Source organism: Gavia stellata, chromosome 25, assembly GCF_030936135.1.
Source record: "Gavia stellata isolate bGavSte3 chromosome 25, bGavSte3.hap2, whole genome shotgun sequence".
NCBI lineage: Eukaryota > Metazoa > Chordata > Aves > Gaviiformes > Gaviidae > Gavia > Gavia stellata.
Window position 1 is genome coordinate 7,623,960 of NC_082618.1, and position 27,783 is coordinate 7,651,742.

Sequence of the window (27,783 nt, forward strand, 5' to 3'; positions counted from 1 at the left end):
GAAACTGCGGAGCATTCAATAGCACCTTGACTTCTCAGGTCAGCCTTACGAGGTCATGGTCTGAGCAGTCTCCCCAGGGGAACTGGAAGAAGACCACCCTTCCCTCTCCTGAGTGCCATTTGCTCACCACCGCTCCTCTGCGTTTTCATGGCTCAGAACAGAACTTCTTAACTCAAGAAAGCTGCATCAGAGAACCAGTGACATCAATTCCCTTTCATGACCCAAATCAGTGGCTTATTTTACTTTGCTCAAAGCCCTCACCTCTTTTTTAAGCCTATTTTTAGATTTAACTCCATATTCTGCAACGTGGCAGGAGCTGACAGACAACACAGGTGTAAGTAGGTCTGGCCAGGTGTTGCAGGCCGCTTCTAAGGCAAAGGAAAGATGCAGAAAAGACAAGTCGGGACGATTGTAGGGCCTGGCCAAAGCTTCAAAGGATTATTTCTGGCTGTGCTTGAAACACATATGCTAGTGGTCAGTTTTAAGACAGATGAGATACTACTTTTACCATGGGAACATATGCAAGAAACAGGAAAATCGACCCGCCTGAAGTCAAAAGCTATTTGAATTACTTTGTATCTGCCACCTCTGAATTTTCACTACACTAAAGCACTCTGATCTTTAATTAATTTTCTTTCTCCTTTTATATGGTAACTTCCAACTCCAAGTTTTTAATGCTGTACTGGTAGGAAACAGGGATGAAAAAACAGCCTGGGATGTATCTTAGTTATGTTTCACAGTGGATAAATCTGCATGGTCATTTAGGAGAGGGAGCAAAGGATGCTACAGCTGAACTGCAGCAGTTAAGAGCAGAGGCCAGGTAAATACAGCGTTGTCATCAAAATCATAACTTGCCCTGGATATTAGGCTTACATTTGTATTTTCAAAATGCAGAACAGACTCCCTACCCATCACTGTAACATTCACAGACAGTATGATTTTCTTCAACAAGATACTGAGAGGCACAAACAAACATTCTTTCGTCCAAAGTATCCATTATCCTCGGGGCAAACTAAACCCACCTCCTTCCTACATGCTTGAGCAGCATCTATAATATCACAGCGGCTACTATAAAATACGTAACGGACTTACAGATATAAGTGTGCATGTTTTCATGTGAATATGATGGTATTAAGGTTAGATGAGATGACTTCCCTCCAAAGTAAACCCAGAACAGCCCAGCAGCTACCAAACTACAGGATGCTGCTAACACATACCCCAATGGAGGCACCACACATTCCCACCAACAGACGTTCTCCATCCTCGTACGCAACTTCCTCCTGCCTTCAAGCGATAAGAAACCAAAATACACATTGACCCCTTTCCCATAGTGGAGAGTCTGCAGTTACAACCTCAACATCATCAGCAAGAACGTGCACTGCGTTGGTGTTACGTGCAGCTTTCCTACGTGTTTAATGTCTGGGAGAAGCATGAGGTTGTAATTCTGGGCTTTACTTTACCACAAAGGACGTGCAAGAGCTGTGAGCTTCCTCATGCTGCTCTCGGCCAGAATTCCTCCCTCTCGACTTTCTTGCCTTCCCAGATCTCAAAAGGAAGCTTTTCTTAAGTACAGCAAACAGTTGCCTAGGCGAAAGGGAAAGGAAACATGAAATAGTTCCCTCTCCAGTGGCTGCTTCGCACAGATCACCGTTATCATTATCTTCCCTCATTCCACACTGACTCTTTAAAAGCCCAGAATTAAAGTCTTAATCATGACTTACAGAAATCCTTGTGGCTGCACATAACAGAAGGATGACAGTTTTTCCTTCTAAAATATCGTTAGAAGTTAGAGATTATGACAGTTCCACGAGTAGGAAAGTAGCTATCTCCCCCTGTTTATTGCAAGCTAATTATTTAAAGAAAACCCATTTTTTCAGAGCTAACTTTGAACAAATTTTACCTCTACGCAACACACAAACAACAAACCAGACATTTGTTAGAGATTGAAAAATATGCTTCGAATCCTGTTTTAAAAATAGATTCACTTGAAAATGAGAAATATTTGCAAATAAGATGAGGCAGAATGAATTAGACTTCATACCAAACAAAAAACTGAACTCACGTATTAAGAAAAAAAAAAAAGTAGTGACTCACTTGTCGACCAGGTGTAATGGTGGTGCGTGAACATAGGCGGGCAGGCTCACGGGGGGATGGATTTCAGTTTGCATTGGTTATGCATGTGTACCATTTTGACGTGTACAATTACACTGACAGTTGTTTGGTTCAGTATTTAGCTCTTGGGATAATGAATTAAGGTCCCACCTATGGTGAAATTTTAACAGCCTATTTACAAAGCAAGCGGAGAAATATACAGCAGATTTTTATTTAAGATACAAAGTCGGAGATCTCTAATTGTGCACAGTGCCAGAGCTTCCTGCTGGTCCACGAAGACATCAGCTCTTAGATACACATTTTAGCATTCGTAAGGGCAAGATAAGACCTTCTTCTGTAGCTGGAGATATTGTGCGGCCTACTGTAAAGATGAAAAGTATTCTTAGAACCTCAAAGAGAAGCTGCAACACAAGTACCAAACACTCGCTAGCAGAAAATACAAGCCATCAGGTGAATACCAAAGAGCTGGACTAGACACTGAGACGGCATTTTCCCGTTAACCTTCAGAACAAGGTGCTGGTGCCCCGCTGGCTTGTCCTGACACAGACCTTGTGTCCTTATCAGTCTTCCAAGAAACTCAAAAGGCCACCTCATAACAACTCAACAGAAGAAAGGACAAGAAATACATTAATTGTGAGCTACTGTAAAAAGTCTCTGCTATTCTCAGCGCTTTCCTGAGAAGCATGAAAACTGGCCAGTTGCACAGCTGGCAGTTTGAAACAGCCGCAGGGAAAGGACCATGAGCGTGCAAGATGTATTCAAAACCTCTGCACACCACAAGCACCTGAGATTTTTGTCTGCAGGCCTGATAAAACACTTCAGCGTGATCTCACCCAATTCCTTTAGCAGCCACCAACAAATCGCCTTTATCCAAAGTTTACATTCACAAAAGATTTCTTTTTTCACGGTAAGTTTTACTGACTACAGGTGAGCAGGAGATTTTTGTTTCCTTTTGTGCGTCCTTCCTCCTCTGCACTTGCCTTTTTCTTTGAAAAAAAAAAAAACACCACACACACACGGCAATAAATAAATTGTACGGACAGGACACAGATGCAGTTGTAATTGTACTACAGTCAGTGAGACATCCCTTTGCATGGTAAACACAACCTGGCTGCGTGGGCGAGAAGAGAACAAATACTGCTACCGCAGCCCGTACAACTGTACCTCAACAGCAAACACGGCACAAACCTGCCTGCACCAACGCTGAGCTCCCGATAACCTGGGTTGTAACAGCCATGGGCAGCCCTGACCTCCATGGTGCATCTCATGCTAAAAGGCAGCACACCCCCTCTGAACACTGTGCCAGAGTCTGGTCAAGTGTATACTCGAGACAGTTACCCAGGCAATCCCCAAAGTATCGCTTGATTTTAATTTCCAGACAGTTTGTCTTTCCAACCACGGAACTGCTAGAGTCAACAAATTCAAAAGGTAAATTTTCCTACCTTCAATTAACTGCATTAGTACTGTTTATAACTATGTGATTGATAAATGCTCTACAGAAGCTGTAATTAATGTATTTTTTTCCTTGGAACACATACTGAACCCCTTGGCGCTCAGACACTTAATGAAAAGCAATTTATCAACTTGCTTTGAATAGCTGAATCTGACTCCTTAATGCAGAGAGAAACACACTTTGCTTTAAGCGCTACTACTCTGAAAAAGTAATGCGTACCTCAACATTATGAATGCCACCAGACATGGTTCGGATTTTGATTGGGATGACAACGACCAGAGTGCTCATCTCGCTGAGAAACTGGGTATGATTTAGTATGGCTTAGCTGGGATCCTCTCCCCCAGGATGCAGTTGAGCAGGAGATTTGCAGATGTGCTTTTCCAGGATGGAGGTCAGCAGCGCCTTTGCAGGACACCAGACAAAGTTCCAAATTCTCCCGCGTCTGCGCAGCCAGGAGCCTTCTCACTGCTCCTCATGCCAAGCGGCACTGGCACGCTCGCCAGGAAGCAGCAGCTCAGCGTATTTCAGCCTGGACATGTATTCAGCTGCTCACAAAGCGGACAAAAATAAAGTGCTTACAGAGTGTGTGAATGCTAATTTCTCAAATCGAGTGTTGCTTTGTATAGTTGACATGTGCGGAAAAAAAAAAGGCATTTAGAAGGAAAGGCTTGACATCACAGAAAATTTTATGTTGGTATTAACCACTGGGGGAATTAACCAACCTTCAAAGCCTAAAACCTAAACTCACATTTCTGGGAGTATAGGCTACAGATTTCCAATACAGAAACTGGTCTGTACCCCATGTGGCAGCCTGAACGTAAGGATTACATATTTCCATTGCGCATGTAAGTCTGTTTCCCATTCCTGCAGTGTCTTGCTCTCTTCCATTTGTCTTTTGATGCAGATAAAAGCCAATGCAGATTGCAACTGCTGATACAGAGAAAGGCGAAAGACACAGCACGCCTTTGGACTAAGGGAAAATAAAGGACTCGGGTCCAGACTGCTAGAGCATGTCAAGAGATTGTCTTTGAAACTACAAAACTAGAAATGAAAGCGCTGCATTTTTATTTGATTTGATCAAAGCGACTAGAAGGGAGGGGGAGAAATCACATCCTACAGATGCAAGCTAAAATTTAACTACTTCACACATAATGTGGGACCAGCTGATCCCATACAGACATAAATACAGAGGGAAAACAAAGAGGTAAAGTCACTCTCGCTCTGAATACACTGCTTCCACAGATCACTGCTTCAGGGTCTGCCAAAGAGCAACAGGAACCCATCTCAAAGCCAGAAAGACAGAGGAAGCACATACCCAGCACTCTCACCACAGGCACACATTTTCAGTCTCCAGTGAAGAGTAGAGGAGCGAGCGCCTGTCAAATCAGAGAAAACATACTCCAAATGTAATGGCTATTTGAATAAATAACCGATTACTCCCTGTGCGACACTGCTCCACTGATCTGACTGCGGGATACCAGCAAACTGTGGCAATCTTCCAGAGGAGGGCTTTGTACTGCAAGCTGCAAAGGGACAAGACCATAATTCTCCTTGAATGAAGCATCCGCTCCGATACGTGCTCAGGACCGGCAGAATGAGGCTTTGCAGAAGTACAAATCGCACTACAGGTAGCAGCCTTGCAGATCCCAAAGAGCAACACAGAAGAAACAGATACCTATGGCTGCCACACTCCTCAACAGAAAGGATTTTAAATATCTGCCAGATAGGCTGTGTGCTCATGGAAATTTCTAACTGCAGAAGGTGAACCATTTAGATTGCCTCTGGGCTGAAATGATCTAGGTCTTTGCCTTTCACTAAAAATTAAGCAGAAGTCATTTTAACGAGGCAGACAACAGTCTTGCACAGGAGATCAAAATGCTCTCCAGATGTTTATTTTAAATGAAATTCAGAAGCCAGTATAAACCAGATTTTAAACACTGAATAATCCTTACCATAATTTGCATGAGAAAAACAGAAAAAAGATTCCATCCTGCCGCTCTGAAACTCTCCAGGAATGTGCAGGGTTAGATTTTGTTCCTAGACTCTTCAGATGAGAATTTGAAATATGAACAGCCCCTCGCTGCAATCTGATGGCTGTTAAGCATGTTTCTCCCCTGCGCTATACGCTTTGATGGATGCTCAACACACACAAACAGGGGCATCCAATGTGAAGGAAGCCTTTGACCTTCCTCACCAAGACTATTCAAAATTATGGATTGAAAAGTGTCTAAAAAAGTCAGTCCTAAATCTTAAACTTCTTCTCATCTTGCTGCTTCATTGAATGCTTCCTGATTGTGGAAAAGCAGAATATTCAGGCGTCAGTCTAAGTAGCTTGGGTGTTATGCTGACAATGTCTCTGGAGAGAGGAAGAGAAGAAAGGACGGATTTCCAATAGTTCAGACGCTTCTCTGTAAGGAAAGCTGCTACACAGCAAGAGAGATAAATAAAGAGGGAAAGTAACACGCCGGAGAACTTCTACCAAGGTCACCTCAGGATGCTGAACGCTACCCACCTGCAGGGGAAGATTTAGATGCCTATTCCACTACACATATCTATTCGCTTGTTGGCAACAACAGTCCTCATTAAACCAAACTGGTTCTAACCATCAATGAAGGACATCAGGAAGACGGTATTAGCTAACAAATACAAAAGGAAAACCAACAGAGCCAGTCCTAAATGGCTGCCCTCCACGGCTAAACACAGCCCCGCGGCGTGGGCAGAGCCCTCGCATGACTCCGGAACAGGCGACACAGGCTATCCCAGCCAAAAGGAGGGACAACTCCGCTCTAACCAGTGCTAACGGCTCCTAGCCTGCAGCAGAGAGGAGATTCTGTACCCATTTGGACAAGAGCAAAACTGGGATCCCATCAGAAACAGGAGCTTTTATGACTTCGCTGCTACGCAGGGTCACCTACACGTTGCAAGTTCCTCATTGCTTTGAAATCAGAGTTGTGGATACGTGGCAGATCACTGCAGACAGACCGTACCACGAAGAAAAGGCCCTGCCCCCCAAATATTGTATCTGTTACTGCTGTGCCCTTAACAAGAGTGTTTCTTGCCCGTTTCAGCAATCTGAAAGACACGCTGGGCAAAATTTCAAGCTATGACAAAGTGATCTTATCACTTCTGTGCTGTTCTCGCTACACAAGCCCCTGATTCAGCAGCATGTAATAAAATCTTCATTTGCATGAAAAGCACTCTCTGATCACAAAGTCTTCTGTTCGACAGTACTCTTCCCATCTACAGCGTAAAGATGCAAGCACCACCATCATTTTGCTGGTGACTAAGGTGGAATATTTTATTTATGCTTTATTTGGAGAGGCTCTCCACGTTTTAATACAATCTTTTCCTAAAATTGTAACAGTATTTTGGAATAACACAAAAGCTGCACACATCCAAACTATGCAAGCACTGCAAAGTTCACATACTACGCTTTCACCTGCACTTTTAATAACCATGCCACTCAAAGGACATTTTCTATCAGCAGACAGTGACCATAAACATTTCTAAAATGTATTTAGCATTCAACAAGTCCAGTCTTTTCCAGTTTGCATTTACAGTGTTCACTGTCATAACATATAGCACTCACAGAGGATATATTTCAAACGAAAGGAAGGTGTAGCCATGCAAAGAACAATGCTCAGCCTGCAACAAGATTAACTGCTGTCACGGGAAACCAATAAAAACAAGTATCTTGTTATCTTTCCTTTACAAAGAGACTGTTAAAGCTTAACTATGTTAGGAAACTTTTTCCTTTGGACTAAATCATGAGCCTAATGTATGTGGGCAACACACATACCAGCATATGCAATTAACTGGCTCTCTCCTGATGCTGCGGGAGAAAGTCCACTGTTTTCAGAGGCAGGTTGAAGCCTTCACACGACCAGCCCGTGCCCTCTCCCGATTAGAGATCTCTCTCCAAGGCCAGTCCCAGCTCCCTGCCCCGTGCCAGGTAACAACCACCTCCCACTGTCAACTGTTTGCCAAAGTTAATCATGCCCCATGTATACACCCCGAAATCACGCCAGGCTCTGAGCAAACTCAGTCAAAACAGAAATACCTTTCATCACGTCGGCAGTGCAGTCCCCATTTAGAAACGTTTTCTTTCACGTTAATCCAGTGCCAAAACGTTATGATGTACGCTGTGCCGATCCAGAAACGGTGCTAATGATGCTGCTGCCTCTTGTCTATCACGGAACGTCTAATCTAGCGCATGGCCATGCAATGACAGCCCTGTGACAACAGGCACTTTAAATTGGGCAGCTCAGCAACACATGTACACTGAATTTTTGAACAAGCTATTCTAAGCTGCTTTGCTAGCAATTTCTGGCCTGTACAGTTTGAAAGCACACGGTTCTGGCCCTCACAAAGAGCAGACCTGTAAATGACATCTTGAGGATTAAGCTGATTGAGATGCAATTTGCCTAGCAACCATTCATTAAGCAGAGTTCAGAAACAGGCCAGCAATCTATTCCACCTCCTTATCTGAGCAGTAAACAGATAACAGTCTCTACTGTGTCCTCTATCCTCCAGTTCAGACACATTGTAAACAGATTTTTCAGAAGTTTAAACTCCTACGGTAAATCTCAGAGAACAATCCTGCTCTCCAAACACGAGGGATTCGGTTTCACCAAGTGCCTTACAAGCGTGAAACAGCTCTAGAAGGAGGGTAACACAAATCAAATTGTGAATGCATTTGCAGTTGCTGTGCCTCCAATATTTTCTCACGTCAAGCACTAAGAGCCCATTCTAGTCATTAAAAAAAACCCCAACCTTAATCACACAAGCATTTGGCATTGCTATTCTGATCACTGAAAAAAACTCAATAAAAATCTTATTCCCTTCCTTCATCTTCTTGAAGGAATCGACTGGCACTTCCAAAGTCTTTGATAGAGGTTCCCCCCTTCAGAGAAGAAAACAAAAGTCACGTCCTCCCTCCCATTAAGCATTTTTTCCTCATCAAATAAGCAAGACAACGTAAATGTCATCAGCGAAAATCAAACCAGCTATTTGAGCTTGAAGAATTTAGCTGAAAAGATTAAGCTAAATCATGATTTTGCATAATTGTTTCTCCGCAAGAAACATCTGATAATATCCCATTCTGCTCCAAAATTAAACAACAAAGACTAGTAGGGACATACTTAAGACTATATACCTAAATGGTTTTCCTTTGGTGTACAGTTCTTCTGGGAAATCACTGTGACATACAGCATGCTATTACAATTAAATATGCAAGAAAGAAGAATTAAACTGACTATGAATAATTAATAACCTATAATACTACTTCATAAGGGAAGTCTGGCTGAATATTCCCGCAGATGAGATATACCTAAACACAAGGCACATCTGAGCTGGTATCTTTACTTTTATGACGGAGTCTAAAACACCGAGTAACTTTATGGCTGCTACTCGATTCTAGGGAAGGTGCCAGCCATCCGTGCCTCCCTTCTGCTCGCTGCCTGTCAAGCTCCAAAAAAGCTGGGAGAAATGCAAGTGTCGCAATAGTCGCTGCACTGCTCCCCTACATCTCAGAGGTAACAGGCTTCCCAAACACTTCCCATTAAAAGGTATAAAGCAATTATCTGACTTCCCAGTAGAAGGAATAAAGCAAATATGACGCAACAATTACTTACATGATAAGATCAGGCTAAGGTTGTGAGAAAAAACAATTAAAAAGGTTTGCAAGAGCTAAGGAATGCAGCTTACTTTCCCAGAATCTATCTTAACGAGAAAGATACCATCAACTCACAGAGCAGACCTTCCTGTTTCAAGTTTACTGTTTTGGAGGCTGCAGAACATCAACTGCAGCAAAGCCACAGTTGGGTGGCTGGGTACAAACTCTCCATCTCCAGCACAACTCTCCTTTATTAGCTCCTAGTGAAAACGGCAATTAAAAATACACTTTTTTTTCTTCACCAAAAGAAACCAAAAATCACTTAAATTAATATTTACTGAAGTCCTCATAAAATTGGTATTCAACTCGGCATTTTCCACTAGACACCGGTCAGATTAGCTCTGTGCTAATCGACACACAATACACTTGTTGCACACATTTAGCTGGAAATCCCCAGCTGAGTTCCCCTCAGTTTATCCAAGCAGCACGGCATACAAACAACACCCCGCCGCAGAGCGCTACTTCTAGAGATATACATTTGAAATCCAGCCATCATTTGTGATCACTGAAGTGGAACACGGCACTACTACTGTATTTGCTGAAGGTGACAGCCCTACAAAGACGCGTCCCCCAGCTCAAAGCCCCATGCTGCTCCGGCTGCCGGCTCCGCCACGAGGGTCTCGCTCCTGCAGGATCCAACACTCTTCTCCAAAGCAAACACAAACCGGGGGTCTTTCTGCGCACAGGCAAAGTCGTGTTAGAAGTATGCTAGCTTAACATTAATCTTCTATTAAAAATTAATAGGATTAAATGAAGCTCACAAGCTGGCAGGCACCAAGACAGTTATTTTGCTGATGCACTGGTTGCCCGGAGGAGCGGGATGCGAAACACGGGCTGCAGTGTTTCTGCAGGATGGTGGCCATGGGGTCCACGTGCCGGCCAGGAGGGGTGGGGGGCTCTTCCCCACATCGCCGGGAGGACCCCATGTTCCACCAGTGCTGTGCCACTCCGCTGGCAAGCAGCTCGTCCTCCCAGCCAGAAACTGATGGGGAAGGTGGAGCCTGTGAAGAGATCATCCTGGTGAAAACCCCAGTGTCTTCTCACTGGAGATCCAGTCTTCTGGACGCTGGCTCTGATCCTTGCCCATTTGCACGCATGCCCCTTTCTCACTGCCAGAATGAATCCCCTTGCCAAGAAGCATCCTGCAAATATCCAGAGTTTACATAAGCCAACTTTAACCTTCAGTCCCTATTAATGTTAACAGAATAGAAAAAATTAACCACGGTGCAACAAAAAAGTCTGTATCTGCATTTCTAATTATACAACAAAACACACCATGTGGCAATATTTCCAAGCACCTTGATGGGAATAAAATAGCCAACGGACTACGGCTTCCATTTTGAGCAGTGGATGCAAGCGCAACCAGCATTGAGGTTGTAAGCGTTAAGGGATGAGGATGTCAGAATTAAGGACATACACAAATGATGATAACAAAAATGTTAATAATTAGAAAAACAGTCACCTTAAAAATTTAAAATTTCATGATCTCTCCTACTTTTTAATGGCTTAGCCTACTTTTTCCAACCTAATTTGCATGATCAAAATAGGCCTCCTGCCAGGAATCATTAAAATGGCAGCCCCCCATCGAGACAAAACTCCCTTCACCATACGAGGCTGAAGGACTAATAACTATTCCCAAAAACATTTTAAATCCATTAATGTTGTTTAGTAAACATTTATTTAGAATTACTGCAACTATCAGAGTTTTCTTTATCACACTTTACTAAAGCGTTTTATAAAAGCGTTTGATGGAGGAGCAGGTACCCCCACAAACACTTGTACCATTTCCAACCCTCTCCAAAAAGCTGAGCATCCTCACACTCCTGCTCTGCGCTGCTCTGAACGTTTTCCATCCAAAAACCCCAAAGCATTCTCCAGTATCAACCAGACAATTCCCAACAGCTCTTTGGGGTACCAGACTGGGCAGCTGGAAGCACCCCACCGAGATGCACGGAGTAGCCAGACCGGAGTACACTAACCCTGCCAACCCTTACACGTGGCAATTAATTCTATCTGCTGAAAAAAACCCAGGCTAGTACGATAGTAGTATAAATCTCGATATTACTGATGTACTGAAGATTTGGATTCTGGTACAAATATACAGTGCTTTATACAAATTTGTCTGAGCTATGTGTTATCCTTTCAGTGCCATCTGCACAAAAACAGAGTTTTATCTACGCATTGGAAACTAAAATAAATCATTTTCTCCGTATCTGTAATCTTGTCGGAGACAGACGCCACAAACCTGAGAGCTGGCTAGTGCAGGCTTGTCTAGTTAGAAATAGAATTATATCCGCATCAATATGTTTTATTTTTAATAAAAAATAAGGCAAACCAAGCCCTTAGTATCAAAATAGTCTCAGTCAGCACCCTCCCAGCCCATGGAAGACATAATGTACGGCGTTAAATTGTCAAAATAAAACTGGGATTGGCATTGTCCTTTCCCCTAATAAGAAATGCCACAATCAAGAGATACATTTTAATTGACACACATCATGAAAAGTACCTGCTCATGCTCCACTTGCTGTACTTATTGCTAATGCAATTCAGGACTGTAAGGCTCAGTAGGGTATTTTCTGGTATCATTAGCGTTTTGGCGTGTCCGCGCCCCACCAGATCGTTAACAGTGAACTCGGCTCCCCAACACTATGCAACAAACGACGCATCTCTGCGTCGAACCACTTGAGGTTCTTGGGCAGCACTTCTCAAAGCATCTCGTCCGGAGCATCCCCCACAAGAAGGGGACCTCACAGTAACTAGCACATTCTGATACTGGAAACTCAACTAATAATAACGCTGATCCCTGAAGACAGTACAGCCCGTGGTTTGAGAAACACCAGTCCCAGAAGACCCCCTGTTTCTACCTTTGAAAGTCACCAAAGGCTAGTAAATAAATTATGTTCTCCAAAAGCACTGCAAACAAGAGAAATTCCTTTCTTCTAGTTGAATACATTCTCCAACCAGCAGCCATGGCTAAAGGTTCATACAGGATGACTGAAAACACCACAACTGTTTTATCTTCTTATATAGAGTAACTTTCAACATCTGAACTCACTGCTGTGAGATTGCAATGGATTTTACTTGGCAAGCCAAGCCATCTAAAGCACAGATTATAAAATATAAACACTAAACATTTTTAGATCTAACTTTCCTCCACAGACTGCATTTTATGCACTTTCACTGGAAATGTTACATCAGAATAAAATCAGATTTAATTGGCTCTTAAATAACTGAACAGCCACTTTAATTTTATTTCAGTAGCAATAATTCATAAATCAAGCAGCTGAAATTCTAGCACAGAATGACAAGTAAATAGAGCAGAACACGCTGAAGGAGAGTATGAATGCCATGCGGTGAAAGGTGATTTTTCTTAAACTTCACGCGTCGCCATTTTATGGACATCACAAAGCTACTGCCACATAAATACGTAGAGCTAAAATCTGTCAGCCCTGGGATGCTATACAGTTTATCAGCAGTAACTGCTTAACAAAGACCAACTGATGAGAGATGATCCTTGCCCAACTGGAACTGCTAGGAGGATGGCTGGGATTTTAACCACGGATGCAATTTCCCTCACGCACACTAGATGGAAGTATGTAAAATCTTAATTCTTTCCTGCCTCAACTTAAATTTAAGTGGTTGAAATGTTATGTTGTACTGTCACATTTTGAGAAGCCTTTTTTTGGTTCTTCAGCGGCAACTTCAGTCATTGATAATCTGTAAGTAAGAAGACACCCTGAAATATTAAACTAAGCTGTGTTGGAAATAGTAAATATGAGAGAATATACATCAGAAATATTAAATATATTATTCAGGCTAATTTCTAAAGTACATGCATTCAATTTCTAGAATATTTAAATAATAATCACTAATGAGATCCTTCAGAGAAACTGAAGTTACATTTTTTAAACATTCAGGCTATTTTAACAATTCTAAAAATATCACCTTGTCAATGAATAGAAACAGGGAATAGAAAAGGTATAAAAGGCTTCATAAATGCTGTTGCAGTTTTGACTGGAAAAAAACCCAAATTTCTAGAAAATACTGGGAGAGGTACAGGGAGAAAGAGCAACCTGAAGTCTCGCAGAACGAGCTCAACACAGATCAGAGCAGCAAACCTGAATGGGATTATTACACACAAATCTTCTGGAAGCAATCTTAAAAGTTACTTGTTCCAAAACAAGCCATTTCTAAATTTAAAGGCTGAAGAGTTCACAGACAGGAAAACTGAAAATCAGGCAATGGTGTGACCAGGAAAAAGACGCTGGAAGAGCTGTTTTCCTTTGCCTGCTCTGGCCTTTTCACACATTGATTTTCCTCCATGCTCATTTACAAATGCTCAGCATAGTTGTGAACAATTTGAAGTCAAAGGACGCATGAATTACCAGCTCTAGGAACACAGTACCCATTCTAGGCAAAAACTGAGGGCTTTTCTGTAGCTGAAGAAAAAAAAACAACCCAGAATCAGAATACACTGATGAGCTGGAAAAGAGGGGCAAGCAAATACCTAACGTGCCCTGTCCACCATGAAGCCAAAGTATGCAATGCTCCTCTAGCTTAGAAGACAAAAAATTAAGAAAAACAGTGACAGAATAGAAAGATGAATGAAGAGCAATGCTGGATAGAAGAATAATAGAGTAGGCATGAAGGGGTCCCCTGTCCAGATGTTAAAAATGTATGTTTTTTCCATTCCGGATTTAAAAAAAAGATTAGCAGAGGAGGAAGTTTACTTGGGAGAGTGGGAGCATCTGCGTAATTTTTTTGGAGAAAGGCTCATACAATGCTATTTCCATCCAAGAGAATTTAAACTATATATATACACATGGTATTGGCTCAAGACAGCAATTGTACAACATTTTTCAAAGCGTTCTGCATGCAGAAACTGCCTACAGAGAGGAACAAAATGAGTGGCAAGGCAACAGCCACAGGAAAGGGCAGGACTGCGATAAGCAGGTCCTCTAAAATGCATGCTCGAAGTTTAAGAACACGAAGGCAAGAAAAGGGATAGCAGGATCCAGCAAAGGATACGCCGGGGTCGGGAAATGAAAAAAAAATCCACCGCACTGAACACTGACTTATGCAATATTTTACCAAGTAAAAACACGCATGATATTTTTTTTTTTTCTCCTCTTTCACTGCCCTGCGCTCTCCCTATAGCAGCAAATAATTTTTCTCTGCCAGGAACCCCACACCCACCATATAGGAAGAAATCACCTGGGAAGGCTGCGTGTGGCTACCATCTTAGCTGCAAAGCACAGGACAGGGAGACTGCCCAAGCACAAGTCAAATTACAGAAAACAAACAGATGCCAGATCCACTCCGAATAGCAAAGCATGTCGTTTCACCTATTTCCACTTGCTCTCACGTGGTTCCCAAATTAGAAACAATCAGAATCCTGCTGGAAACAATATACGGCACCTTAATTGGGTTGGCTGCACTACAGACGTCAGCAACGTATCACTTCGTAGATCATTTTTTGACTTTTTTTTTTTTTAAATACTAAAAATAGCTTCACTTTCATGGTTCACCTTTTCTGCATCACATTACTACAGGCATCGTAAGAAATGTAAAAAAAGGTCTCACTCATTGCATACCAAAGATGCTACAGAGCCCACTCCCGCTGGAAGCAGGATCTGTCACCTAATTCCACAGAATTTTACTTAAAGGTTTGTCTCAGATGCATTGCATTTACAGAAAACCTGTTTTCTAACACATTTCCCTATAGTAGACCCATCAATGCATCTATTTAAAAGCCTGGGGCAGTTCAGTTATCTCTAAATACATTAATAACCCAGACGTTCAACTCGGCTGCTCCACGCATTCCAAGCACAACACCATCCAGAAGACCAGAATGCTGCATCGGACTTGCAAACTTATATTAAAAATCTCTCCCACTTTTCATCACAGAACACCCCTAGTAATACACCCCCACTATTCTGTACCACAGCCAGGCTGCAGCCAAACTACATCCTTGTGAAATTATTCCCATAATGAAATATCACCATTTTCTTCACGAACCCTGGAAACTTGGACTAATCTTCAAACACAGTATAAACAAGTTAAGCAATGGGAATACATAAACTATGCATAATTCCTGAGCACAACCGGAGAATAATTATAGCAACAACATACCAAATACAAAATGAGCGGGGAGACATGAAGAAACACCCAGACAGAATGTACTGAATTAAGGAAAAGGGGTCTATAGGGACTACACAAAGCCAGATCAGCCATGGACCACAGTCATCATTTTTTTAAGTGTCTATTTAAATCAAATTACTAAAAACACGGGAAGTGGCAGCTGATGAACACGCCAGTCCCTGTCAGCTCCAGGTGTAGGCAAGACCAAGGCCAAGCTATGCCTATTTGAGATAGTAAGCTTAGCTTTTGAGGAATACAACCCATTGGAAAAACATCTTTGGGCAAAGTTAAAAACAACTTTTCTTGATGCCAGTCAGCAGGGTGCCTGTTCAGGAGCTCTGTTCCTCGGCAGCTGAATCAGTACTTGGAAAGCAATTTTTTTTTAGAAAGAAAAAAGATGAATAGTGTGACAAAGTCATTTTAGCATTCAGATTCAAACTAATGGTCTGCAATTAAAAGAAAAATTGCTCAGACTGTTACAGTTAAGATTTTAATACGAGTCACAAAATACAATGGGAAAATGGGAATACGGCATACCACACAAGGAATAAAAATTTAAATTATTCACTTAACTTCCCAGTTTGAAAATGTTTAAAATGCTGAAAATTGAAAGCGATGGCATGACACACTCCATTACAGATGCAGAAAACTCTGAAACTTTTACTCATCTTTAGGAGCATCTTACCCCATCAACAGCGTTAGAGGAGTCAGCAGGCCCTGGTTACAATCTACAAGGCGACGGAGTGACCTGTTACTTAACTGTTGGGTGTATTGTTTCAGTGAACTACGTGTTCTTAAAGCAATTATTTAATAGTTCCGATCATCTGTTAAATAAATCAAGCGAGTCAGGCTGTGGCTATGTTCTCGCTGGTGTATTTAGTAATTCCATAAATCCCAGAATCCTGGAAATTACTAAGCTTTAGAGAAATACAGAATGGACATTACTTCATCTCCCGTCTTCATAAATCAGCAACTCCCCTCACTATTACCTCTCTGAAGACAAGCGAGCCAGCTATATGCAGGATACAAAATGTTTCAGTGACGGAGGCTTTGGGGTCAGGCAGTCAGGGCAACCACCTCCACGCTCCTACTCTCCCCGTCCCTGGGTGCCGGCCAGTAACGAGCCGAGGCCAAAAATGAAGAAGAATAAAGATGAATGGACAAACCAAGGTGGAAAAAAAAAGTATTGCAGTGGGGGAGGAAACACCTATAGAAGTTTCTATCCCATGGCCAGGCATTTCAGCGAGTGCAGGTGACGATACAAGCTAAGGCTCTTCTACATCATACAGTAGTCTGCGTTTCTGGGAAATACAGATACTTCAGTCCTTGACAAAATCCTTACTTCGCCTCTTGATCCGGTAACAGTTCCCAGAAGCAAACATAGATATAAAAGCTTTTCTATCAGAAGACCACTTGAAACAAATACAAATAAATGAAGGCAAATATTCAAGTTACAGAGAACATAAGGGTTCCTTAATTTTACATTTAGAGAAAAAACAATACTATGTGGACATTCTCCAACATATTTTTTAATGTTATTAACAGAAATAGCACCCCAGGCTGCGCTCAAGCAGAAAGAGTGTGAATCTGTTTGCAATGTGAAGCGAGAGGGGGATCAAAAATACCATCTTATTAAATGTTATTTATTTGGTGCTAAGCGCATTATTCATTCTGTTGAGAAATTCACAAAACGACAGAAGGGTGACCGTAAGTAAGGTCACTACTTAATGTCAACATCAAAGCTGATCCTTAACAGAATTTAAACACCTGCCTTTTCTTTTATCTCAGCACAAAATGAGATTTTTTTTCCTTTTTTTTTTCCTTCTTTTTTTAGACTTCAAAAGCCATGTAACATAACAAAATATATGCCAAGCATGAAGGAACAGAGAGCATGCCAGCATCTTTCAGCAATCATCTTTCCCTTGTCATCCATTATGTCAGATTTATCTATTTTTGCTTAATTCTTGTTCCAGCAATACGCATCCTTCCTCTCTCTAGACTATCAGGCTGGTTGGGTTTGAACTCAATACGGCTTCTTAAAATAGTTGAGAAATACTGAAAATATTTAAAGCGATGCTTGTAAATTACAGTCTATTCATTGACCCATCTTCTAGCTTCAGCTTGACCTGTGACTTCCCCAGAAAAGGGTCAATCTCTGATTTCTTCGCCTCAGAAATTCTACCCAATTGCACAGTGTAAATATAATTTAAAAAATAAACAGCGTTTCTTTTACGGAAGCATTTTTCCCTGAAAGCTTAGATCCTGTATTTATTGCAAACCTTAGCCTCTGTTTGTTCTGACTCTTACTTGCTTTTGATCCAGACCTTCCTCTACTAAACGTTACCAATCAGTTAATTCACTGCTGCTTGCCTTCTGTGGTCACTGCTTTTTTTTTTCCAGAGTTTTCAGACCCTCTGGACTGGTTTTACGGGACACCAGACCCACCTGCACGCTCTCCCTGCATCCTTCACTCTCCAGGCTGCCAGCTGGGAGAGCCTGCTCTCTCCACCTCTACTATCTGTAATAAGCTTTTAACAGCGTCTTTCCCCACTTCTTTATGTATTTACTTAAATATACAGACTCTAACAAGTTCAAATTCTTTAGGTGGAAAAAGATCTGATCAGAAATACGCACGCTGAAAGGAAAAAGCAACTGTCATCACTATATTCCCTTACTGCCTACGTAGCGCCGATCGCAGAATTTTCTCAGTCGGCTGCTGAATCAGACGAAGTTTCTACAGCGCACACACAAAATCACGAAGCCCGACACATCCAGTAGGATTGACTCGATCACAAAGTCATCACCGTTGCTCCAGCACAAATGACATCACTCAGGAACCCAACCTCATCTACTGAGAGCGTGCTCTCCTGCAGCGAGCAGTTCAACAAAGAACCGGGTTTGTGCAATAGAGGGGTAAAACTATTGTTGCAAAAAGTTTTCCAAATAAACTTACGTTTTCTTGAGACGCTGCGATCAAAAAAAGAAATAATTAGGACTATGCTAAGAAGTGAGTGCAACGAATTATTACTGAACTAACTAACCTGCGTCTGCAATTTATCCCAAAACTTGTACCCAGCAATTAGAGGCGATACCAAGAGGATAAAACACGTCCGAAAGCCCTCGCAGGTGCTGCTCTGGGAAGATCATATGCTGCATAACCAAAAGCATTTAAGTACTTTGCTTGCACGAGTGGACTGAAACCAGATAAGTCAAGCTCTGCAGTTTTCTTCATGCTTGTCTTAAGATGCTTGAAAAATGGTTGGTAGGAAATAAAAACGACGAATAATTTATTAATGATACCTCTCGCAAAAAGGACACTTTCCTTGGGAAAGAATTACACAAAGGATTTGCACACATTGCAACCGCAATCCCCCCTTTTTCCTGAAGGCACTTCTCTGTCGCGACGGCTGACGTATTATCGCGATTCCCGCTGTGTATCTGGTGTCAAGGGAAAGGTATTTTAAAGCCCCAGGTGCCGGGGTTGCAGAGGGGCCTAGGCGGGCTGCTTGCCCCCCCCCGGTCTCCTCACAAGGACGAGCCGGGGAGCTCCGGACTGAGGGGAGGAGGCCCCCGGGGAGGCGGGTGGGCCGGGGCCGCTCCCGGGAGGCGGCTGAGGGACGGCCCCGCGTCCCGTCCCTCAGCCGCCCGCCGGGAGCGGCCCCGCAGCGCTGTCGCGACTGGGGGGGAGGGTCGCGACAGCAGAGATACCTCACGCCGCCTCAGAGGGTGGGGGGAGGGGACACCGGGGAAGGACAATGGGGGGGGGGGGGGGCGTGGGCCGCGCCGGTCCCGCCGCCCTGCGAGGCGGCGGGCCGCCCGCCCGCCCGTACTTACTCTCGGTGCCCCTGCCCGGGCCTCATGGCGCCGCCGCCGCTGTGCCCGTGCCGGCCCCGCCGCTCGCCGCCGCCGCCCGCTCTCGCCGTGGTGGCTGCGCCAGCCGCTCCCGCGCACGCGCGCTGCCCGCCAACGGCCCCGCCGCCCCGCCCCCGCGCATGCGCGGCTTCCTCCGGGGGGAGGGGCGGGGACCGCCGCGCCGCGCCGCCCCCTGGCGGCGCCCCGCAGCGCGTACAGCGCCGAGCACCGCGCGGGAGTGGGGGGGGCTCAGCCACGGGCCCCCGGAGGAACGGGGGGGGGGGTCCCGCCCTGACGCTGCAGCCCCAGCCCGGCTCCCAGAGCACGGAGGCCTCGACGAACACCCCCCGCCTTCCCGAAGTCAATTAAAACACCTCCCCCGCTGCAGGAAAGCAGCAGGTCCCAGCCATGCGATTGGCTTGCCACGTGCTAATTAACCTAATTATCAAACCTCATTAACGAACAGGTCGGGAAGTCGAGAGACTTCACCCCTTCCCACACCTGGAGCGTTTCCATTGCTCTCGGGACAGGCCACTGCTCCGGGGGCTTGGCTCCATCCCTTCTCCCGCCTGGAAGAAGCCCGGGACGAGGGAAGAAGCCCGGGACGAGGGAAGAAGCCCGGGACGAGGCTCTGCGGAAGCACAGCGCGATCCCCACCTCTGCGTGCCCAAAGGGAACGGCCTCCCCCTTGTACCCCTACCCAACGAAACGCCTCCGAACCCTCAAAGCACGCTTACCCGGCTTTTTCCCTCCCCGCAAGGTGTAACCTTCAGAAGCCCCGGCTCGGGAAACAGGATCTAAGCTCAGCTGGGAAGAAAGGAGGAAAGACATAAAAGCATCCTGGTTTTACTCAGAATAAAACGGATGAAAGGTGGGGTCTGCGAGGTCTGGCTGAAGGGGACGAAGAAAGGAGATGAGAACAATCGCTTGTGCTGGGACCTCATTTTATTGCAAGGAAAATATAAAAGTCAGAGAGAAGCATTCGAGGGACCGCAGCATCCCCTGCGCGGGGGAAACAAGGTGGGCCAGCACGCACTGCTCCAGAGGCTTCTCAACCCGGCTTTCAGGTGATCTTGCATTCCTGACTGTCATATCCTTCAGCGGCTCAGACGCAGGCTTTTGCCAGTGCTGGTAAAGAATCTCCTTGAGGTTGCACCGGAGAGGGACGGTAGGCAGAGGATTTGCTCAACAGATTTGGGCTCCAGGCAGGAGCGGAGTCCCCAGCAGACCCCACCAGATAGTCTTCGCTTAACCATCGGGGCAGCAGCCCGGGGCCTTCACGCTCAGGGATGTTAATTTATAACAGCACACAGGGATTTACCTGGATTTCTGGCAGGAAGCTACCCAGTGCTCCAAACACCTGAGCACAGCGGCGTACAGAGACAAAACTCAAGCCCCCAGACACCAGGCCCACGTGCGGGCCGTCAGGGAGGGCAGGGCACACGCGGTGCCAGGCTCCATCATTCAGTGCCACCGCGCTCCATGCCAAGGGCTCCGCAGAGCGGCAGGCGGTGCCCCAGCCCTCCAAGCCTTGCTCGCACCCTGACCTGTGCCAGCTGCTCTTCAGCCCCAACACCCCATTAAACCTGAGCTGCAGAATCTGCTGCTGTTCCTGCTCTGGGCTTTTCTTCAGCTGTGACAGCCTCTACAGTTGTATCTGTGGCCCTGGTGCAAAGAGTAATGACTTTGAAGTAACTTTGATGCAATAAACTCTTCAAATTCCAAAGAAAGGGGGTCCAGTCTGGTTTTGCACAACAAACAAGCCATTCTGAAGAAGTATCTATGAGATACTGCTAGTGGCATCTTCAGACCAAACCACTCAACATTCATTCATTAGCCAAACATCCAAAGGGGTGGACACGCAGAACCACACTGGGCACCAGAAACCAGAGGAGGAGAGGCAGAAAGACACCTACTCCCTGCTCTGTTTCCCTTTCTGATTAATATGCTCCAGCAAATGCTCACAAGCCCAGCGAGCCATTCCCTGACCTCCCTGCTCCTCCCACCGGCCATCAGGGAAGCAGCTCCTATACACACCAAGAACGGATCACAGTTCCATTTCTCTGCTTCTCCAGCAATCCACTCAGAAGAGTCTGTGACCACTCCCATCCCTCTGGAGTGAGTACCATGTGCCAGGAGCAGCGAACTGCTGAGGATGTTGGAGGAAAGGATGATGGGGGAAAGAGAAGGAACAGCATTTTTACAAACTACTGCACAGAAGAGGTCGAAATGAAAGCAGCAGCTGGCAGTCAGCTAAGAGGATGGTGCACAGAAGCCTGCGGGCAGGGCTCCCACACAGGAGTTGGAAACCACTGGCTCTTACGATCTACAGAGAGTTTAAGAGCTCCCTCTGTCACACCCAGTCATTATGGCGTGTTTCTGCTAGCCAGTTTGCTGGCTAGCAGAAAAAAAAAAACAGCCCACTCAGGCTGCCCGGGCAATACTGACCCCCTACACGGTCACACACTCACACCCATGAACTTCAACAGGGCAGGGAGCAAAGCTGACATGAGACCACGGCGTGGCCAGCCTCTTCCCCCTGCATGACCATTGCTGGTCATTCCGCCTTCGGAAGAGATGATAAACGTGTGCCGATAATCCTTCACTGCAACCCTTTGTCCGCGAAAAGACAGGAGATAGTCCTGAACTTCCAGGCACAAACACTTGACAGCAGGGATGCAGGACGCAGCCCAGAAGAAGTGGATGACAGCTCTGTAAACGCAATGCTAGAATCGCAGGTGCAGCTGGTTCTCCGATGTCTGTTCCTAGCTTCCACAAGACAAGGTGCAGTAGAAGGTCTGAAGATTTTATTTCAGTTTGGGCCATTCCCCCAAAGAATAATATAGTCTGCTTCAGCCCGCTATGTTGATTCCATCATCCTCTGTTTCTGGATTGAACAAAAGGGCCAAGATCCCCACAGGGGAAAACGGGACCGGCTTCTCCGCATGACCAGAAAGCTCAAGGGGTGTAAAAACATACTCAGAGAGCTCAGCTCTTCACCTCCACCTTGAGCTTCAAGCGGACATCACACAGGAAAACGTTCATCAGGTCCTGGCCAGCCTCCTGAGCAATCCTGCTGATAACCTTACCTCCTCTTCCAATCAACATCGTCTGTATTAAAACCCAGAGAGAAGATCATCATACTCATCCTTACATCACTTAACTGCAGGGAGGAATCACCCAAGAAAACAACAGTGCAGCCACAGAAGCAATTATAGGGGGTATAGCAGTTAGAGAAATCCCAGGATCAAACCATGGGCAACCTCAGAAAGGTGTAAGCTGTTACTGAACAGCCTGTGACGGTGTCGGGCACCCGGCTCTTCCCAACAGACCCCCCACAGCTGAGGGAGAGGGGGTTACAGCAAGGATGCACATGGCTGGACCTGGGGAACCTCCTTTCATGCTCCCCAGCACCCCACCTCTCTTCTGTTACTCACCATATGAGACTTCCTTGGGACCAAGAGCTTCTGCACGATGAGGAGGTCCCCACTCGGTCCTTCCTCCCACATCTCCGTCACCTGCAACAGCAAGCAGAAACTCAGCAATTCTGCAAAGCGCCTCAGGAACAGCAAACACCACTCCCTCAGAGACGACAGCTCAGCTCCCGGACACGAGCACGCAAGCGTGGTCCCCCTTCAAACACACGAAGTGTCTCACAGCACCTGACACGCAAGTCCCAGGTCACCCCACGAGGCCTATAAAGAGTCTGGAAGGTTTCCCAAATTCAAACAAAGGGATTCTCATCACATAGTCCGATATTTCCAATAAAATAGCTCAAAGGCAAGTCTGCTTGCGCGTGCTTCCCACCTGAATCACGCCGTAGGGCACTTCCAGTGGCAGGTACTCCAGTATCTTCTCCCTGATGATATTATCACAGATCTCTTGAGGGGACTGGCTGGTCAAGACCCCGCTGTGAAACTCCCAAGGGCCTGGCTTGGCTTGCATCAGGAGGTACCGCTGCAAAACACACATCACACTCGTCAGCTGTCACGTACCTCTCTCGCAGTGCCACTAACCCCTGCGCTCATCTTACAGCGAGTTGCTACGAGGATGCTGCTGCTAGTCAGGCATCAGGGCAGTAGTTTGGTATCTTTGGCAGGGAAAGGAGAAAGGGAAGCTTCTGAAACTCAAACCCTGCCAAAGGGTCACACCTCCCTAAAGCCGCTTGTATGAGTTACAAAAGCAATACACTTGAAGCTGAAAGATAATGTGTTGGGTGGCTTCGTCATTATGAACAAGCTGCTGTTTGGAAAGCCCCAAGAAAGAGTTTTGTACAGAAAACTCTGGAGATGCAGTATGGACGTACTTCACGTCGACAGATGACACTTCCCCCCCACACCTCAGGCCAAGAACAGCAGCTCTGCGACTTCCTCACAGGAGATGAGCTCAGTGTGAAGTACCAGGGTCCCACAAGGGTAAGAACACACCAGTCTCAAAGCATAACAGAAGTTCAGACTGCAGTTACCTTGAGCGTATCCACCTCCTCCCCACGGAGAGCCGCCAGCATGAAGATCTCTTGAAAGCACGGCCAGCCTTTCATATTTTTTAGATCTCTGGGTCCACAGTGCTTTGGCCCTTGTTCTTCTTTTGTGACAAGACTGGACTCAGAATCCCTCATGTCACCGCTGTTGTCCAAGCTGGAGCCTTCTTGGGCTTGATCTCTTTCCTGCAGACAGTGAGGCTCATCGGCCCTATTCTCAGGTGGAGAAGCCGGAGTGATTTGAAGAGGAGACTTTGCTGAAGAAGTGGAATTATCTTTAAATGCAGATCTCACTTCCAGTTTCTTTCCATTTACAATTCCCTCTGTTAGCTCAGTTACTAGTTCCAGCAGGATGAACTTATTCTTTAGAAGATCCACCTAACGTAAGAGAGAGGTGTTAGGAACTTGTCCTAAATGAGGCTGGCAGCTGGGCCCTGGATCTGAAGGAGCCAGAAGAAACCACCCAGGGGAGGCAGCTGCTGCAGGACAAGGCTTCTGCAACAGAAGCAGACCGTTTTCCAACCAGAGGCCAAACCAGAGTGTGTCAGCAGTTCCAGTACAGTTTGTCCAAACACCATCAACTTGACAGCAACACCATCAACTTGACAGCAACACCATCAACTTGACAGCAACACCATCAACTTGACAGCAACACCATCAACTTGACAGCAACACCATCAACTTGACAGCAACACCATCAACTTGACAGCAACACCATCAACTTGACAGCAACACCATCAACTTGACAGCAACACCATCAACTTGACAGCAACACCATCAACTTGACAGCAACACCATCAACTTGACAGCAACACCTACTCTCTCAGCTCTGCTGAGATTCTTGCTGGCCAACCCCACTGTGGTGCCAGCTCCTGTTCCCAGGCTGATTTAAACCCCACTCTGCAGCATATAGCTTCAGGGATGCATGTGCATGCTACACGTATACATACATTTACACCTAAAAATTTGGGATTAGAGGGGGAAACCAGTGTCCTTTAACACACCCGGACTCAGGGTACTGTCTGAAGACACCAGCGTAACATATTGTGGAAAGCAGAAAGAACAAGCTCCTCATTTACCTTGTTCAGAACCAAGACACTGGGGATCTGAGGAAACTGAGAAAGACATTTCAGCACCTCCTCGCTCAGACAGTTTCGTGTCCAGTGATCCGACACATCCACCAAAACCAGAACTGCCAGAGAAGAGAGAGGGAAATATGATGAACCTGTGTTTTCCAAAATGTTCATTTTCAGCTTCTCTATGGTCTATGGTTGAACCACTTCCCTCCTGCTGCTACTTCTCTCTCTTCTACAGCACAGCATGTGCATAGAACCAAAAAGGAGCATTTTAATTGATAAACAATAAAATGCAGTTTATACCTGTCATCCTAATGTCATGACACATGCTAAAACTCAACATCCAAGCCCAATTATTAACCCAAGCTGCCTCCCCTTGGCACCACGCAATTCTTAAACACTCCCCAGCTCAATATTTCCAGTCTTTTCACTACCCTTCCCTCTTCCCTCCTAGTACATGCTCCCAGGGCTGCCTTTGCTGCCCAGTAAACATCCAGATACCACAACTGCAGGCCTGTAAATTTCTGTGGCAGGTAAAGGGGTTGGCTTGATCCATGAGGAGTTGAGTACACACCTAAATCCGCATGTTTCATGCTGTCCCACGGGTCTGTCAGCATCGCTTCATCTAATTTATGTCTGAAAGACAAACACAAATGAGTAAACCAGACACACTTGATCACAATCGTCTTCCTTCCCCTCAAAAGGGGGGAAAACAGTGTTTTCCATCATCCCAGCTGACACAAGGCTGCCTTATGGGCTATGACATCCCTCGTTATATGCACGTATGCAGAACCAAACGTTACAAGGCTCAAGGGATACCACAGCCTCTGTGTGCTACTGAAACTACAACAATAAAAAACTCAAGAGACCAGAATAAGGCTAAAAATATACATTCCTGTCAATCCTATTTTACAAAGTTTGCACAGTGGAAATCACTCTCTGGTTTTATCAAACCTCTCCCGCTCTCCCCACAACAGTGGCAATACCTTTTGGCTTTAAAGGGACTAGTGAGGCCAGGTGTGTCCAGAATGATCTAGAAAGAGGGAAGACAGATCTTGTAAGTTTGCCTGCAGTTAGTGGCCAAGTTAAAAATTATATTTGTGCAATTTAGAAGTGACCGCCTGGGATAAAAACGAGAAAACCCCGCACTTTGTGGCTAACACTGCCCAGTGCCCCACGCAGAAGCAGGTCTGGAAGCTTACCAGTTGTGTGTCCTCATAGGTGACAACACCCCGGGCTTTGCATCGGGTTGTGTGCACTTTCTTAGAGACAGGGAAAACCTGTAAGAAATTAAACACGTTACATAGCCAGAATATGTCAAATAAGCAATTTAGCAGCCTGAACTTGTTGCTCCACCCCAGCTTTACCTTTCTACCCAAGAGCTGGTTAGAGAGCGTGGACTTCCCAGCGTTGGGTGCTCCGATGATGGCAATTCTTAAAACCTTGGGGTTCTGGGGCTGGTCAGGCTGATCCCGTAACAGGCGGTCTTGTTCCTCTGCCGGGGGAAAGGAGCTCGAACGTTGCTAAAACCCCCACAGCGGGTCAGGGCCATCCCTCCCAGCGTGGGACCCGGGAGGCAGCTGGTACCACTCACCTTTGCTGGTGGCAACGGGCGGCGGGTACTGGCCCAGGGTGCCAGCCGGCTTCTCGGGGGGGATGCCCAGGATGCTGCCCAGGGCGGAGCGGCTCCCGCTCCATCGGGCGGGGAGCACAGCGGCCCGCGGGGCGCAGCTCTCCAGGAGGCGGGCTGGAACGACAGCGGCGGCAAACACTGCACATCCCGAAGAACCGCATGCACCGAAAACGCCCCAAAATCGCCTCGTCCCCTTCCTCTCCACCCTGCAGCGCCCGGGCAGCGCTCCCCCCTCACCCAAGGCCTCTGGGCCGGCCCCGGAGCGCCGAAGCCGGCCCGCCCCGGCCTCACGGCCCCGCTCCGCAGCGGCCCCACCACCAGGCTCGCCTCAGAGACGCGCCCCGCGGCGGCCCCGGCCTCACGCCCGCCGCCTCACGGCCCCGGCCACCCCCGGAGCAAGGCCTCGGCTCCAGTCGCGCCCGGCTCACCTGGGCCCGACAGCAGCGGGCCCGCCGAGGCGGCCCTCGCGGCCCAGCGCACTGCCCGCGCCGCCGCCACGGCTACGGGCGCCGCCATGTTGCCCCGCCGCGGGGCAGGCTGGGAGCGCCAGCGGCGCCCGCCCTCATTGGCGCAACGCGGGGGAGCACAGAGAGGAGGCGGGCGGGACCAGCGCGCCGCTCTTCGCCGCAGGGAACTGTGGGGAGGAAGGGGGCGGAGCGGGCTGGAGTGGGCGGGGCAGGGGCGAGGAGTGGGCGGGGACGCGGGAGCGCCCCCTGCCGGCCCCGCCGCGCGGCGCTGGCCGGTGACTCCCGGCGGGGCCCCCAGTGCTCCCAGTGCTCCCAGTGCCCTGCCACACAGCCCAGTGCTCCCAGTGCTCCCAGTGCTCCCAGTGCCCTGCCACACAGCCCAGTGCTCCCAGTGCTCCCAGTGCTCCCAGTGCCCTGCCACTCAGCCCAGTGCTCCCAGTGCTCCCAGTGCTCCCAGTGCCCTGCCACACAGCCCAGTGCTCCCAGTGCTCCCAGTGCTCCCAGTGCTCCCAGTGCCCTGCCACTCAGCCCAGTGCTCCCAGTGCTCCCAGTGCTCCCAGTGCCCTGCCACACAGCCCAGTGCTCCCAGTGCTCCCAGTGCTCCCAGTGCCCTGCCACTCAGCCCAGTGCTCCCAGTGCTCCCAGTGCTCCCAGTGCCCTGCCACACAGCCCAGTGCTCCCAGTGCTCCCAGTGCTCCCAGTGCTCCCAGTGCCCTGCCACTCAGCCCAGTGCTCCCAGTGCTCCCAGTGCTCCCAGTGCCCTGCCACACAGCCCAGTGCTCCCAGTGCTCCCAGTGCTCCCAGTGCCCTGCCACTCAGCCCAGTGCTCCCAGTGCTCCCAGTGCTCCCAGTGCCCTGCCACACAGCCCAGTGCTCCCAGTGCTCCCAGTGCTCC

General features: G+C 46.8%; 2 protein-coding genes across 2 annotated transcripts in view; both read right to left on the minus strand.

Moving 5' to 3' along the window:
• The window catches only part of FAM222B (family with sequence similarity 222 member B), a 36,709-nt gene extending 17,465 nt beyond the window's left edge, over window positions 1-19,244 (minus strand). The window contains exon 1 of the mRNA XM_059829263.1: window positions 19,215-19,244. The gene's annotated coding sequence lies outside the window, so the exon portion shown is untranslated. The remainder of the gene's footprint in view (window positions 1-19,214) is intronic.
• A 937-nt stretch (window positions 19,245-20,181) lies between these two features.
• ERAL1 (Era like 12S mitochondrial rRNA chaperone 1) lies at window positions 20,182-26,937 on the minus strand. Its single transcript, XM_059829260.1, has 11 exons — window positions 26,850-26,937; window positions 26,383-26,535; window positions 26,156-26,283; window positions 25,991-26,068; window positions 25,775-25,821; window positions 25,363-25,424; window positions 24,792-24,904; window positions 23,698-24,090; window positions 23,040-23,189; window positions 22,670-22,750; window positions 20,182-22,343 (listed from the first exon to the last, which is right to left on the minus strand). The coding sequence occupies exons 1-11, from the start codon at window positions 26,935-26,937 to the stop codon at window positions 22,221-22,223; spliced, it is 1,416 nt and encodes a 471-aa protein (XP_059685243.1). The 3' UTR covers window positions 20,182-22,220.
• Window positions 26,938-27,783: the final 846 nt, after the last annotated feature.

Bases quoted from the DNA above. Each gene is read 5' to 3' on its own strand.
- ERAL1 (XM_059829260.1), bottom strand. From the start codon at position 26,937: ATGGCGGCGCCCGTAGCCGTGGCGGCGGCGCGGGCAGTGCGCTGGGCC. The intron at 25,425-25,774 runs GTATTGCCACTG...TTTGTCTTTCAG, and splicing joins AGTCCCTTTAAAGCCAAAAG to ACATAAATTAGATGAAGCGA. The intron at 22,751-23,039 runs GTGGGAAGCACG...TTGCTGTTGCAG, and splicing joins TGCCCTACGGCGTGATTCAG to GTGACGGAGATGTGGGAGGA.